The sequence below is a fragment of the Aethalodelphis obliquidens genome, unplaced genomic scaffold, assembly GCF_003676395.1.
Source record: "Aethalodelphis obliquidens isolate GAN/ISIS:26980383/991018 unplaced genomic scaffold, ASM367639v1 scaffold21, whole genome shotgun sequence".
Lineage (NCBI taxonomy): Eukaryota > Metazoa > Chordata > Mammalia > Artiodactyla > Delphinidae > Aethalodelphis > Aethalodelphis obliquidens.
In genome coordinates, this window is record NW_020837965.1 from 27,022,165 (window position 1) to 27,038,955 (window position 16,791).

General features: G+C 44.2%; 1 protein-coding gene across 1 annotated transcript in view; it reads left to right on the forward strand.

Moving 5' to 3' along the window:
* The window catches only part of TDRD9 (tudor domain containing 9), a 114,429-nt gene that overhangs the window by 24,568 nt on the left and 73,070 nt on the right, over positions 1-16,791 (forward strand). Inside the window, exons 4-8 of the mRNA XM_027120685.1 lie at positions 731-952; positions 1,648-1,770; positions 5,705-5,785; positions 9,345-9,509; positions 15,605-15,708. Coding sequence (XP_026976486.1) covers positions 731-952; positions 1,648-1,770; positions 5,705-5,785; positions 9,345-9,509; positions 15,605-15,708 — 695 coding nt within the window. The remainder of the gene's footprint in view (positions 1-730; positions 953-1,647; positions 1,771-5,704; positions 5,786-9,344; positions 9,510-15,604; positions 15,709-16,791) is intronic.

Here is a 16,791-nt window from a genome sequence, read left to right on the forward strand (position 1 = left end):
AGGAATAAATTGTAAATGTTCTGAATTTAATTTTTATTTTGCTTTAGATCGAATCATGCAGCTTTTGTAGAGTAGATATACTTTATTAATTTTTAAGAGGCCAGTATTCAAATTAATTTGTATTCCCTGACCATGGCAATTGCTAGAGTGATAAGAGCTTACACATATCTAGGGTGGAGGTGGGGAGCGGTGGGGAGAGATCGGGCTGGCGTTCTCGGGCCGCTCCATGCAGTCTGTATGTGGCGCACTGGAAGTTCATTGTTTTAAAGTGTGTCTGAAGAGTTTCAAATGAGAATTTAAAGCCACTTGAGTGTAATAACAGCTGTGTTTTCATGTTTCTCAGTAGAATTACACGGAAGTTCATTACAAAATTTTAAAATAATAGAAATTTAGACTTAGCAAGAGCTATAGAAATTCATTTTGGTGTTTTCATATTTATAGACGAAGAAATTGAGACATAGGGATCAGTGAACTTGGCCTGAATTTCTGTGGCCATTAGTTATTGTTCACAGTGTTCAAATTGGTTTCAAATTCAGCAGCCATTAGTAACCTTCTTTCTCTCGTTTGTGATGTTTAGGTGGTTAGGTAATAATTTAACTTTTAAGGATGAAAAGAAAATAAATTCTGAAAGTCTTCTTGAGATAAAGCTTTTGGTTCATAGGTAATACTTTATTACATCATTGTTAAATTTGTGGCAATTTTGAAGGTTTGTTTTTTGTTTTAATTCTAGGTCATTTCTTTGATAGAAAGTAATTCTGTGGTAATTATACACGGTGCCACCGGTAGTGGTAAAAGTACTCAGCTCCCGCAGTATATCTTGGACCATTACATCCAACGCTCTACCTACTGCAACATTGTGGTCACCCAGCCACGGAAGATCGGGGCCAGCAGCATCGCCAGGTGGATCAGTAAAGAGCGCGCCTGGACTTTGGGTGGTTTGGTGGGCTATCAGGTGAGACTGAGAGAGGGAGCCATCTCTCTCTGTTAATTTTTTTTTTTAATTTACTTTTTGGCCATGCCACATGGCATGTGGGATCTTAGTTCCTTGACCAGGGATTGAACCCATGCCCCCTGTGTTGCAAGCGCAGAGTCTTAACCATTGGACCGCCAGGGAAGTCCCTCTTTGTTAATTTTTTATTTTATATAAGTTGATGATAAGGTGTGATTATTTTCTGCTGGAAAAGAAAATGAAATCGGTTGCTTATAGAGCAGAATTATGACATAATTTTAAAAACAGTGAATCTCTGAAGTTCTTGAAAATATTGATAACTTTAGTTTCTTTCTCAGTTGAATAGAAAAGAAGTGAGAATGCTCAGACTTGAGAATGGCTTTCATATAATTTTATCTTTCAATTATATCTTTATGTTGAAGATGTCTTCATACACAATCATTTTAACATAAAAATGATACGGGAAGTAGGACTAGATAGGCCAATCTCTCCACCCATCACCAAAGAAGAAGAAAAAGAAGAAAAATCAACTTGAGAATTTCAGTTTTAATTTAGACCCTATATTTTTTGTGATATACAGTAATTTTTTTTCCCTTTCTTACCTTCATTATGAAATGAGCATAGCATTTTTTGGTAATTAAATGTGAACCATTTAAACTGAAAAATTTCTCCTTTCTTTTTTCCTTCCCCAATTTTAGGTAGGGTTGGAGAAAATAGCGACAGAAGACACCAAGTTAATTTATATGACAACCGGAGTGCTGCTTCAGAAAATAGTTAGTGCCAAGAGTTTGATGGAATTCACACATGTCTTCATCGATGAAGTAAGTGCTCTGCTCTTATGTTCATATTCCTATTTGATAAGAGAACACAGTGCAAGTTACTTGTAAAGTGTCAAAAAGTAATTTGGGTCTATATCTGCTTATTCTACTTAGAATGTTGATTTTCTGTTTTTATCCTTTGCTCTTACTTCCAAAATGCAGGTGGGGAGGTTGAGGACTGTGAATCCTTGTTTAGAGCAGGGGTTGGCAGACTACAGCCCTCAGGCCAGAGTTGGCCCCTGTTTTTGTAAGCAAAGTTTTATTGGCACACAGTTTTGCTCTTTGTTTATGATTGCTGGTGTTCTACAGAAGAGATGAATAGTTGGAACAGGACCGTATGTTCTGTGAAGCTGGAAGTATTTGCCCTCTGGCCTTTTACAGGGAAAGGCTGCTGACCCTGGTTTAGAGTGTTAGCCACATCAGACAATTAAGAACTTTAATTGTCTGTAGGTATTTTTAGTGCCTTACAGATACTTTCCATCTAGTAAAACAAGGATAATAATATCTTTTAAGAAAATGAATAAAGTAAATAGATGATATTGATCTATTCACTTTTCTAAAAAAATCTCTAATAAAGTATTGTGAACACTGTCTTTGTGCCAGTCTTAGCTTTCTCGACTTTTCTCAGTAAGGATGGAATATTTAATTGATTTTGATTTGATTCTATTCCGTTCTGTTTAGGCCGCGCCACGCGGCTTGTGGGATCTTAGTTCCCTGACCAGGGATTGAACCTGCGCCCTCTGCAGTGAGAACGCCGAGTCCTAACCGCTGGACCACCAGGGAATTCCCAATTTTGTTCATAGAGTTTTTTGAGGTGGGGAGATGCTGTGTTCAAACAGTTTTCCCAGGAGCTTTGGAAATGCCTCTACCCCAAACTCTTGAGTTTTAAACCTCATCAGTAATTATGCCTTGAGAAGCTTTACTTATTTCTTGTGGCGTTAGAAACATCAGCAAATAAATAGGATTTGTGGGAGACTGTGAGGTGGGGCTGGAGTACCTGATGGAGGCTGGAATGAAACCCCCTGAGCAGCCCTTTAGGGAAAGGTCTCTCCATTCTCTTGATATGTTGTGTGATCAGTATAATACCAAAACATACTGCCAATGGAAATAATCAGTAAACAATCTATAATAGGAATAGAAAAGAGTGTTATTTGAGCCAAACTGAGGACTATAGCCTGGGACACACAGATTAAAGAAGCACTTGAATTGGGTTCTGCTGGACTACAAAATGGGGGGCTTATAAAGGCAAAAACTGAAAAATACAAGTTGTTTGTTGAGAATTAGGATTGGAGCTGGAGAGAAATAAGGGTGCTAGTTAAGCAGGGATCGGTTGGGGTCTGGAATGGTTGCATAGTTACAAGCGGAGACCTTGAGACCATAATAAGGTTGCAGTCGGCACCTGCCGGCGGATACTGTTTTGAGAATGGCTGGAGGTGTCCTTGAGTCTGATGCAGTTCAGAAAGTTCAGGTTCCAAGTGATGGAGGGACGTGTCTGAAACCACATCCACAAGGGCCACCCGGCTCCATTTTGGATGCCTGACCATAGTTACTCCGCTTTTGTGTTTAGGTGCATTCTCGTCGTTAGTGGTTAAAGCGCATGCACAATGCCTGTGTTACAGGCCACAAAACAAGGCTGTTCTAGTTATTAGCATAATTAGCATAAAGCCCAAGCGCGCCATGTATAAGCCAGAATGGCTTCCCCGTACCTTAATATGTGAACATTTCTTCCATCGATGCTGCAGGGAAAGCTGAATGGGTGCATTTACTAGCTCGTGTACCTTTACTTGGTTTTAAATTACTGTTGTTTGGGAGAGTAAAAGGTGGAAAATATGTTGTTATTCTTTGCAATACAGTGTGATGTGCAGTATGGTTCATAATTTTTCTTTATGACTTTTGGCAGTTTTGAGTGTCTTTAGGTAGTGATGAAATTCAAACTTAGGCAGTATGCCCAAAGGTGGTATTACACAGTCCACAGTAGCTACCGTTTGTTGTTGAGCCTTTTACTGAGGCCTCCAGATAGCATGGTGTTGTGGGGTAGTTCACTCCAGAGCTCTACTTCTCATGCCTCCATTTATTTCTGTAGATCCAGCAACTTTCTGACTGTGTTAGGAGGTATCTTTGCACACACACGCGTGAGTGGCGTGGACATGCCCATGCACACTGCGTTACTGGGTGCATTCTTTCCTGAAGCTGTGTGATGGTAGCTGAACACAGGTCAGCTACGCTGTGCAGGAGCTTGTCCTACAGGGACTGCCTCGTCACTTGGTTACACGAGCAGCTTCCTACTCTACCACCGTGTCCCCAGCGCCTCGTAGGTGTTCTAATAACTATTTGCTTAAAGAATTAATGGGTTGGATAGACCTGAAGTTTCAGTTTTACAAAGACTATTGTTCCTATTGTGCAGGATGATTTGAATTCCAAAAGAAATCTACGAAGTTGAAGGTGGCCAGGCAGTTGAAAATGATCATGTCCTTAAGTTCTTAGCGCTTGAAAAAGAATAAACTAGTTTCAGGTGAATCATTCGTTTAGTAAACATTTTTTGAGTACCTGCCTCATTAGGTGCTGAGGTTATAAAGATGCGGGAGTTGTAGTTTCTGCTCTTAGCCCCTCTGCTGGGGAGACACACATCTACTGAGATATGTGTAATTATGGGCAACGGAGAAGGGCCTGGGGCAGGGAGAGGACTGTGGGCATCCTGGGATATAGGGGTGAGTGGGGTCCTCAGGGCCGGAGGGGGAGGCAGCCCGGCCTCCAGCAACTGGGAGAAGCCGGGTTGTGTGAAGTCAGAGCTCTGGAGGCTGTAGTGGTGGTGTGGAGGCCAGGGGAGTCTCAGCGCTAAGGAGAGGTCACTTTGGGGCTCTTGCCTGAGCACAGCCTTTATTTTTCTTTGTTAAGTACGCGAGGCAGGATGTTTGTGTTGAGGAAGTGCTCTGGGGTTTGGTGATAGAATGAAATGAGAGTTAGATTAATAAGGTGTCTGTTAGGGTTTCCAGCCGTTAGGCCAGAACGTTAAATACTTTTCAGCTGCTGTTTTTTTTCTTTTCTCTGTACTACTTTTGTCCATACCTGCTTCAGTGGGAAGTGCGGCCGGGAAGGAGCTGGCTAGAGAACAAACAATGGAGCCTTTGGCCTGGAGGAGAAGGGAGCGCCCTCTTTCAGACTCAGCTAATCTCTCCACTTGGGCAGAGGAATGTCCCAGAGTAGAATCTGCTGTCCCCTTGTGCCTTGGGGAGCCCGACTAAGTGTAGAGAAACGGCCACACGTGACTTAGCCCTGGGTGTTGGCTGGTTCGGGACAGGCCCTCGGGGACCCGGCCTGGAGGGCGCTGCCTGAGCAGCAGGCCCCCAGGGGACCCCGCAGCCCCATTTCCCCGGGTGCTACTGCGGGGCTTCCGATTGCCCTCAGCTCTTCACCCAGCCCTGCGCTACCTGTTCTGACTGAGCCAGCTCTTCCGGAGCCCACCCTGTGAGCTCCAGCCTGCCAGGCAGGGGGCACTGCTGCCAGGGCATAGCCACCGCCCTGCACTCCCTTGCTGAAGTAGTAGCGTAAATATGCCCATGCAGAGGGGTGCTGTGGGCCGGGAGCGGCAGAGGGAGGCTGGTCTGCTGCTTCTCGGTGGTGGGATGCTTTGTGTTGTCGCAGTGGGCAGGGCCGAGAGCGCTAAACATTCCTCTGTCCAGATGCCAGTAGGGCCCTACAGAGAAGCACGGGCGCTGGGGGCGACAGTGACGCACACGCCCCTCGTGTGCTCTCTGGTTTGTGGGCCACCGTTCTTTGCTTCCTTTTAACCAGGAGTGATAGTTTCCTGAGGAACGGCGTTTAGCGCAGAGACTTAGTCCCCAGGCCCCTAGGCGCACCGTTGAACCCCTTGCCCTCCAGTCACTCAGAGGTGACATGTTCCTTCCCACGTTGGGGGTGCCCCCTTTCTATTTTGCAGGTACACGAGCGAACTGAAGAAATGGATTTCCTGTTGTTGGTCGTCCGCAAACTTCTAAGAACAAATTCACGTTTTGTGAAGGTAAAGTTGATTTCATGAGTAACTGAAACATTTAGGGTTAAGATTTATTGTTTAGTTTTGTTTCTCTTTATTTTAATAGAAACTAGTTGTTCACTGTCTTGTGTAGTCCTCCAGATCTTGCTAGGAAGCTGGCTAAAGGGAGCTGTCGTATGATCAGACTATGGAGTACTTTTTGGTTATTATGTTGCATTAAATTGTGAAATATTCTCCAGGCTGCAGAAAATGAGCTGATGATAGTTGACGCTAATGAAATGCTGGGTATTAGAGCACTGCTTTTGGTTGAATAGGTACCATAATCTGAAGATATGTGACTATATCTGTAATCTCTGTTTTAAAAGTAGCACTGAGTCACATTGAAGTTTGAGAATAGTTATATGCACTGTTATTATAGGAGACTTGAGTTAGGAGCTAACTGGAAGTCCGTGGCAAAAATGGTAAACATTGCTTACATTCTGTTTGAGCAAAAAGGACAAAGAAGTGAACTAGGCCAAAATAGCAAAAGGTTTATAATTATTATGCAGTTTAGACATAGGTCAACCCAGCCATGCCAAGTAGGAGTCTTTCAGAAGCAGCAGTGATTGGGTGCATGTCATTCATTATATAAAGGAACTGTGGAAGGATTTGCTGTTATTGGAAAGCAGATGCCCTCTAAGTCATAACATACTTTGTCTTCAAGTGTTTCGTCTCTCTGTCCGTTCAGGGAGACGTTCCCACCCTGCCCCGAGGTGGGGACATCACCCTTAGGAGGCTCACAGTCTCACCTGGTGGGTGCTGACTAAATGGAACCTGAAATTTGCAATAAGTTGTCTTATTGCTTGAGATGACTATAAAATGAATGAGAGAATTTGGCTATTTCATTCCTTTTTCTGAATCTTAAAGATGACATTGAAGGTTGTTCAACAAGTCTGGACCATTCTTTTTCTTTTTTTTTTGTTTTTTGGCCGTGCCTTGGGGCATGTGGGATCTCAGTTTCCTGACCAGGGATTGAACCCATGCCCCCTGCATAGGAAATGTGAAGTCTTAACCACTGGACTGCCAAGGAAGTCCCCAGAATCTGGACCTTTTTTTTTTTAATAAATTTATTTATTTTTGCCTGCGTTGGGTCTTTGTTGCTGCACGTGGGCTTTCTCTAGTTGTGGTGAGTAGGGGCTATTCTTCGTTGTGGTGCGTGGGCTTCTCATTGCAGTGGCCTCTCTTGTTGTGGAGCACGGGCTCTAGGTGCATGGGCTTCAGTAGTTGTGGCTCACGGGCTCAGTAGTTGTGACTTGCAGGCTCTAGAGCGCAGGCTCAGTAGTTGTGGTGCATGGGTTTAGTTGCTTCATGGCATGTGGGATCTTCCCGGACCAGGGCTCGAACCCGTATACCCTGCATTGGCAGGCGGATTCTTAACCACTGCGCCACGAGGGAAGCCCCAAAATTCCTTTTTCCTTACTTTTTAGAAAGAGAGTGGCTGTCAGAGACTTAGATGCAGGAGCACAGGCAGATGCGCCTTCCAGTCCCCCCTTCCGCTCCCCACCCAAACCTTTAGAGGTCCCTGGCTTTGTGCCATCCCCCAGCCTGCTGACCCTGCTGTCACCGCTGGCTGACCAGACTCAGCCCAGGCCACCCTGGACAAGCAGGTGTCTTGGGCAGGCTGTTGAATGGTCTGTCTGGAGGAGAGGCTGAGAGCTGCTTGGGGGAGGGCGCACGACAGGGAAGTTGGTGGCAGCACGGAACCTCGTAGCTTTGAGCAGTCCAGATTTGACCTTTCGTCGCCTGCTGCCTCAGTAGAACAAAAGCCTTGCAGTTCCTTAGCCTCACTGTTCCTTGGTAGGTGGTTTAGAGAACATCTGCTGCAATGGGTGTGCCCCTTGGGGGCCACTCTTACACCCCAAGTGGTTTCTCAGAGCCTGCCTTCTAACCACAAGCATCTTGTCTCAGTGAGTTCTGGTCAGCAGGACTTTGACCTCTTGTATCTAACATTAGCTGGGAAAATACAGACATTTTGTTTACCCAGTAAGTGTATTAATAATACCTGTGTAAAGTTTTTACTTTTCTGCTAAGATTTACACTTCAGAAACGTAGTAGGTAGTCAGTGGTCAGCAGATAGCTGTGTTTACCTCCTGCTTAGCATTTTGGAGACTGGTGGATGGCGCAGACCCTTTGTAACGCTGCCACCTTCTCCAGGGCACAGCTGATGGGCTGTGGATGCTGCCTCTGGTATTCATGGCTGAGTTTCTTAAGGATGTCATCCCATATTTGCTTTTTGGCAAAACTGAAACCTGTGGTGAGTCCCTGAGCCTCTGCTGTCCCACTTGGTCTGGACTGGTTCCCCTGGGCTGCTGCACAGCGGCCGTCCTGGGGCTTCTCCAGTTTCTCGGCTTAGAGTCAAGGTTTTATGGGCCCCTTTTCTTCTTCCTCTTTCGTGCCTTTTTTTTAAAGAGCTTTTTTATATTTTTAATAAATTTATTTATTTAATTAATTTATTTTTGTCTGCGTTGGGTCTTTGTTGCTGCGCATGGGCTTTTTCTAGTTGCAGCGAGCGGGGGTTACTCTTTGTTGCAGTGTGCCGTCTTCTCATTGCAGTGGCTTCTCTTGTTGCGGAGCACAGGCTCTAGGCATGTGGGCTTCAGTAGTTGTGGCACGTGGGCTCAGTAGTTGTGGCTCGTGGGCTCAGTAGTTGTGGCTTGCAGGCTCCAGAGCACAGGCTCTGTTGTGGCACATGGGATTCGTTGCTCTGCGGCATGTGGGATCTTCCCGGACCAGGGCTCGAACCCGTGTCCCCTACATTGGCAAGCAGATTCTTAATCACTGCGCCACCAGGGAAGCCCTCTCTTTGGTGCTTTTTACGCCCTCATTTTTCTGGAGCATAACATCTAGTAGCTTATTCTGTCTTAAGTTAGCTTTTTTTTTTAGCTGTAGTTTTTTTTTTTATATAAATTATTTTATTTATTTTATTTTCGGCTGTGTTGGGTCTTCGTTGCTGCACGTGGGCTTTCTCTAGTTGTGGCGAGCGGGGGCTACTCTGTTGCGGTGCATGGGCTTCTCATTGCAGTGGCTTCTCTTGCTGTGGAGCACGGGCTCTAGGTGCGCAGGCTTTAGTAGTTGTGGCATGTGGGCTCAGTAGCTGTGGCTCACGGGCTCTAGAGCGCAGGCTCAGTAGTTGTGGCGCACGGGTTTAGTTGCTCCACGGCATGTGGGATCTTCCCGGACCAGGGCTTGAACCTGTGTCCCCTGCATTGGCAGGCGGATTCTTAACCACTGCACCATCAGGGAAGCCCTTAAGTTAGCTTTCTGATGCAAAGTGTCCTTTTAGGTTAATGGTTGTAATTTAGCATAATTGGAGAAATGTAGTTTCTCACTTGATAAAGCAATTGAAGAGAAATTTAAAAGTTGGCATCTCTGAGCATTCTTTAAACTGTAGTAATTTGAATTACACTGGAGATCAAATTGAAGTATTCAGTTAAAGTTTTGAAAATTATTAAAACAGAAGACAAGCCTAGAATTGTAAAAATATTTCATTTCAGTTATTATTATCATCATCATTTTGTCTGTTTTAATGGTTTTTCTTACTCTGTAGGTAGTCCTGATGTCAGCCACCATCAACTGTAAAGAGTTTGCAGATTACTTTGCTGTTCCTCTTCAGAACAAGGTGAACCCTGCTTATATTTTTGAAGTGGAAGGAAAGCCCTATGCAGTTGAGGAGTATTACCTTAATGATTTGGAGCACGTTCATCATAGCAGGGTATGCTGGAATGCATTGTTTCTTTTACAGTGAATGTACTTTTGTATTTGATCACACCTGCATTTATTAGCTACAATTGCAAGGCTCTTTTGGAGCTTAAAATTGGAGCAGAGAGATGGTGTGGGATGGGGCTGGAGAAGAATAAGAGGAAGGAAACTCCGGGGTTTGTTGTCGTAAACGTGAGCATGATAAGCACTCTGTATCCCGGTGAAATTTATTCAAACTGCTTTTGTACTTTATTGATGTTGAAGAAAAAAATGTCAGCTTTTGGTCAGCTACAAAATTGCAGATTCAGCTGAGGGTAGGAGGTAATTTTATTTCTGTTAAATTAAATTTTCTAATGTAAGTTGTATTGCTCTAAACTGAAGAAGGATTGCATTGTGGGAACAGTGTGTGATAACATATTCTTAGGAAAAGTTGCAGTTGATTTACAGTTGTTTTCACGTGGGTAATACATTTATAGGATTTGAAGATCGAAGAGTATGTGCAGGTATAAAATACCTCCTTCCTACTCCTGTCCATTGTCTGCCCAGTTCCCCCACTAAATTATTGTCTTTAATTTCTCTGGATCTTTCCATATTTACAAGCAAATATGGATGTATTGTTTCTCTTTTTTACAGAATGATAGCATTCTGTGTGCATCTTGTTTTTTTTTCACTTACCTTTTCACATTTTTTACATGTCATATAGTTTCTTCATTCCCTTTTTAGAGCTACATAACATTCTTTTATGTGAATATAAATATAAAGGTTATTCTTTTTTTAAAATTGAAGTATGGTTGATTTACAATGTTGTGTTAGTTTCTGGTGTACAAAGTGATTCGGTTATATATATATTGTGTGTGTATATATATTCTTTTTCATATTCTTTTCCATTATGGTTTATTACAGGGTCTTGAATATAGTTCCCTGTGCTATACAGTAGGACCTTAACTGTTTATGTATTTTATATGTAGTAGTTGGTATCTGCTAATCCCAAACTCCTAATTTATCTCTCCCCCACCCCTTTTCCCCTTTCATAACCAGAAGTTTGTTTTCTATGTCTCTGAGTCTTTTTGCAAATAAGTTCATTTGTATCATATTTTAGATTCCACATGTAAGAGATATCATATGGTATTTGTCTTTCTCTGACTTACTTCACTTAGTATGATAATCTCTAGGTCCATCCATGTTGCTGCAAATGGCATTATTTCATTCTTTTCTATGGCTGAGTAGTATGCCATTGTGTATATGTACCACATCTTCTTTACCCATTCATCTGTCGATGGACATTTAGGTTGCTTCTATGCCTTGGCTATTGTGAATAGTGCTGCTATGAACGTTGGGGTGCATGTAGTAACGATTATTCTTTATTTAACTAATCTCCAGTGTTTCTTATCTTTTCTTATTAAAAACAGTGCTAAAGAGAACATCTTTGTGCATGTGAAGGTACATCTTGTAGGCCAGGGTTTCTTAGCCTCAGCACAGTTGGTATTTTGGGCCAGGTAATTCTGTATGGCGGGGGCTGTCCTGTGCATTGTAGGATGCTTGATATTTAATAGCTCTGCTGGCCTTGACCACCAGATGCAAGTAGGGCTCCTTCCCATCCCCACCCCCCTGTGACAACCAAAAATGTTTCTGGACATCCCTGGGATGGGAGTAAAACACCTCTTTCGAGGACCCCTGTGTAGGTTGTGCCTTCCTGGAAGTGGGTCAGAGGATGTGTGCATTTAGAATTTTGATTCGCGTTGCCAAATTGCTCTATATAAGAGTTTGACTTTTATTAGAAACATCTGTAGGGACTTCCCTGGCGGTCCAGTGGTTAAGACTCCGGGCTCCCAATGTAGGGGACATGGGTTTGATCCCTGGTTGGGGAACTAAGATCCCGCATGCCGCGCAGCTCGGCCAAAAAAAAAAAAAATCTGTAATGTTAAAGTAAACAGTCTCTACTACAATGAGTTGGCTGACTAGGGTTCACCTCATTAGAAGATGTATTTTGTCAAATCTAATCATGTCAGAGGGAGGCCAGTGATGGCCATTAGAATGTAGCACTTCTTTTTTTTCCTCCCAGCTTTTAATTTTTTTAAAAAAATTAATTAGTTTATTTATTTTTGGCTGCATTGGGTCTTTGTTGCTGCGCGTGGGCTTTAGCTGCGGCGAGCGGGGCTACTCTCCGTTGCAGTGCACGGGCTTCTCACTGCAGTGGCTCCTCTTGTTGCGGAGCATGGGCTCTAGGCACGTGGGCTTCGGTAGTTGTGGCACACGGGCTCAGTAGTTGTGGCTCGCGGGCTCTAGAGCGCAGATTCAGTAGTTGTGGTGCACGGGCTTAGTTGCCCCGTGGCATGTGGGGTATTCCCAGACCAGGGCTCAAAACCCGTGTCCCCTGCATTGGCAGGCGGGTTCTTAACCACTGCGCCACCAGGGAGGTCCTCTCCCAGCTTTTAAAATGACAGTATTTCAAAACAGAAAAGTTGAAAGAAATTTTGTAGTGAACACCCGTGTGTCCATCACCTAGAGTCTACAGTTAACATTTACTTTGTAGCACTTCAAAAAACCCCAAACCTGTCAGAACTAAGAAACTAACACTGGAACATTACTATTAGCTGAACTTGAGTTTGTTTGGATTTCACTGGTTTTCCCTAATGTTCTTTTTCTGCTCTAGGATCCCACATTGTGTTTAGCGGTCATGTCTCCTTAGGTTCCCCTGGGCTGTGACAGTTTCTCAGACTTCTCTTATTTTTGATGAGCTTGATGATTTTTAGGAGAACTGGCCAGGTATTTTGTAGGATGCCCCATTACTGGAATTTTTCTGGTGTTTTTCTCATGATTAGACCGGGGCTATGAGTTTGGGGGAGGAAGACCACCGGGGGGAAGTGTCGTTCCATCACATAGTGACCAGCAGCACGGCTCATCGCTGGTGACATGCCCTTATCTCCTGGCCCCGGTGGTGGTTACCAGGTTTCTCCCTTGTAGCGTTACTCTGCCCTCCTTTTCTTTTTCCATATATGTGTATGTGTGTGTATATATATATACGTATATATGTATATATGTATATGTATATATGTATATATGTATATGTATATATGTATATATGTATATTAGGTTAGTTTGTTTGTTTATTGTCTGTCACTGCCCCCCCCCCCAAGGTTATGAACAGAGTAAGGAGACACATTCTTTCCTTTTCTTACTGGACTCCGTGGTTGGAAACAAGTCTCTCTAAGTGCAGCCCGTATTCAAGGTGGAGGGGAGAGGGCCCGTATTTATAACATTGAACCATTGTGCCTTGTCTGACCCATTTTGGAATATGAGAGTAATAATGCTTTACTAGTCTTTTCACCTGGCCAATGTCTGATTGACTTCTGTTGATGTGTATTTTGTGTTTGATTCCTTGTGGATATGCTGAGGAGCGGGGTCTGGCCTGCGCACGTGCCCTGAGCCCGTGTAGGCCCTGGCAGCAGATGGGTGCATCGTGTTCACCTGCTAGAGGACATCTGGCCCCAGCGCTGTTTACCGTATGTCCTGATCGGTGTCACTTAGGGTTTCAATGAACCGATACTCAAGATTTAACTCTGTATTAATTTTAAGCCTTACAGAAAAGGTGCTTTATGTAGATTCTATTATAATTTTTGGAGTCAGAGGGCCTTTGTTAAAATCACAGTTTTATTACCGTGATTAGTCGTGCTGTCATGTGATTACTCAGCACGCTGTCTCGTGTTGCGAGGGAGAAGGTCCTCCTCCTCCAGAGCAGCGGCCTCTCCACCCTGTGGTTGTCTCATACCTTCCCACCTCCTTAGGGGCCTCGTCTGATTTACTGCCCTCCTCTCTGTGTCTTTCCTAGCATCTTGTCCACATTTAAACGGCACTGAGTCTCTCTCATCTTAAGAGACACCCACGTTAGGTGCGCTGTTTCTCATAGCTTTTGCCAGACTTTGAACTCCCAGTGCCCACTTCTCCCCCCTCCCCCCACTCACTGCCGCCTCTCAGCCAGGACTGCACCCCCCAGTGTCACAGGTAACCACCTCGTGAGGGCCAGAGCACTCGGCCCTACACCCCCTGAGCTCTCTCTAATATTTGACCCTGTTGGCCACTTTCATTTTCTTGAAACTCACCATTCCCCTGGGTCCCATGATGCCCTCCTGGTCTTTCTGTTACCAACTCTGGCTGTTACTTTCGGTGTCCTTTGAAGAGCCCTTTTCATGCTTCATTTTCAACTTTTTTTTTAATCGCCAAAAAACCCTCACAAAACCTGCCCGTAGGAAAGGACATAAAATGTAATCGCGAACTGGGATAAATTGTGGCCACCCGTGATCTGCAGCCTGGTCCAGCAGCAGAGCATGGCCCACTCCCCAGGCCTCCCCGTGGGTTCTTTTCGGAGCACATTCCAGCACCCTAGAGCATCACCGTTCTATAATTCTGCTTGGTTTTGCTGTAATCCATTTGAAGGGGAATTGGGAGGATGGTGTGGGACGGGTTGCTTCCCGGACAGGCTGGTTGGCCTGGGCGAGGCCGACTGGGATGGAGGCAGACAGGCAGGGCTCCAGGGCCTCAGCTTGGAACAGAAACATCATGGTCGCTGAACACTGGGCACCGGTGGGTGGGCTGACTGGAGCCACCCTGGCCCCGCCTCTGTGAATAGCAGCGCTTCCCTCCACAGTCCCGCTCCTGACTGAGCATGCCCTCTGCAGTGCACTTCACTCCACTGCCTGCCCACACCGTGCTCTCCGGGAATGCGGAGGCTTGTCTGTCATGCCTCCTCCTGGTTTCCTCTCCGCAAACAGAAGGGGATGGGTTCAACAGGTCGATGGGTGGGCTGTGACTAGTGTATGTCCTTTGTCACCTGTGTCAAGGCTGGCTTGGAGAAAGCAGGGCTATGTTTGGTATCTTAGCAGTGTGTTCAAAAAATATTCTCTAGGCTTGGATTCTAGAACTCAGTGAAATCACTTGTGAACTGATGTCATGCTTTTCCCACAACTTGTTTGTAGGAAAACAATTCTAGATGGATTTGGATCTCCTGTTGGAGTTTGTGAAAAGTATACCTTTTCTTCTATTTCTTTTTTGTCTGGTTGTGTTATGGTAAATACTGGTTATTGTTTGGGTAAAGTAGCAAATTATTTAAAGGTTGAACGTCAAGAATGCTTATTCAAAATTATTGATTAAGAGTCAATTTGTCATATTTATATTAGTAGAATTGTAATTTTAATGAAACATGGATTATTTGAATACTAGCTGACTTAATTTACTCTAAGTAAAAATTGGAAAAGGAGTTTCTCCTGAAGTCTTCTGATCTGTTTTTCACAAAATCAAATGTTGTGTCTTTCATACAGTACTTGATAAGTAAAATTATTAAATAAACAAAATAAACAAAAATATTCTTGGTGAAAAAACTCAGTATGGCTATAAAATAGATTTTATGGCAACAATGACATAACCTAATGCTGGATATTCTGGAGAGATATGCAGTGATGGCCTTGGTCCTATGAACACTCTCAGCTCAGGCTGGTAATTCTAACCTCACCAGGGAGTCTGTGGATGTGGTTGAACCCCAGTGTTCCAGAGAAGCACCTGAAGGGCAAGTTTAAAGGAACTGCCCTCCATGTGGCTTTGTTTTAATACACAATTAAAAGTAGTCTAGGGACCCCCTCAAAAAGCTTGGTAGCTATAATATGACATGGTTATATTATTACTGTAAACTGGCAGATACAGACGGGCTGTTGCCTTCTCCCAGTACTTGTGATTTTTAGGGCTACTTTCCACATGATGCTGTTGCAGTCCTCAGGCGCTCTGAGGTCGAGGGCATGAGCACTGCCTCTGACCAGAAGCTCTTCCTGGCTCCACCGGCATTGGGAGCAACTTTTCCCTCGTTTTCGGAATAGATTTCCCACCAGAGGTCTCACTTCTGTACGTGTGGACCCTGACTCCTCCGTTGCTCCCGCGACGTGTGTGCCGTGAGTGTCGGGGCCTTGAGAAGGGCTTGACGCTTAGCATTCACCAGATACTGGCTGCAAACGATGCCATGTTGGTTCGGGGTATTTGTTATGGTGGTAAACTCGCGGGTCACCCATCCAACACGAGTTTCCTTGGTGATCCTGTTTTGGCTTTTCCTCTTCCTCTTTCTAGCTTTCTCCTCACCTCTTGGAGGAGCCAGTGATAACCAAGGACATCTATGAAGTTGCCGTCTCCCTCATTCAGATGTTTGATGACTTGGACATGAAGGAGAGTGGGTAAGAGGTGCTCCACGTGGCAGTGTACTTGAATGTATCTGAGAATTAAGAAATCTTTATTCGTTCTGAAGCTTTTTACTGTTTTTGTAATAGTAACTGTAGATACTGTTTCAGTAGTCACTGTGTATATTTTAAAATAATGTCAGTATCTTGCAAATTTTTTTACTGGAAACTTCTATTTTAAAGTAGTTAAAATCATGCTAAGAACAGTTTAGGACTGACTGTGTTTAAAGCTAGAAACTGCAGCCTGAAGATAGAATAGTTTTTCCAGACACGCAGAAGTCGTGTCAGGGCTTCCCTGGTGGCGCGGTGGTTGGGAATCCGCCTGCCAATGCAGGGGACATGGGTTCGAGCCCTGGTCCGGGAAGATCTCACATGGCGTGGAGCAACTAAGCCCGTGTGCCACAACTACTGAGCCTGCTCTCTAAAGCCTGCAAGCCACAACTACTGAGCCCATGTGCCACAACTACTGAAGCCCGGGGGCCTAGAGCCCGTGCTCTGCAGCAAGAGAAGCCACCGCAATGAGAAGCCCGTGCACCGCAACGAAGAGTAGCCCCCGCTCACTGCAACTAGAGAAAGCCCACGCGCAGCAACCAAGACCCAACACAGGCAAAAGTTAATTAATTAATTAAAAAGTAGAAAGATAAAACCAAAAGCTAATAAAAATCTTTAAAAAAAAAAAGGAAGTCATGTCAGTCAAGCCACTGACAGTCCTGTCAGTCAAGTCCTAAGGTAAAACTCAAAGGACCACATTAGGAGAAACTGTTGAAAGCCTTTCTTTGCCTTTGTTTCCATTTACTGTAAAGATATATTCCCGATTCTAAGCAGTCTCCCATTGTAATCCAGACGTTTTTTCATTTAGCTGGCTCTTTGAAACCTAGAACATATTTATTTTTCCCTTAAGGACAATTTTAGGTTCCAAGTGGTAGTTAGAGTCTTAATTTTCAAAATATTATGCCATATTAAGACCTTTTACTGTGCTCATTTTGCTACAGCTCATAAATGCCATTTATATATTGGGACAACAAACAGAATATAGATTCCACCTCCTCATAGTAACCAGCACTCGGTTGCTGGGAAAGC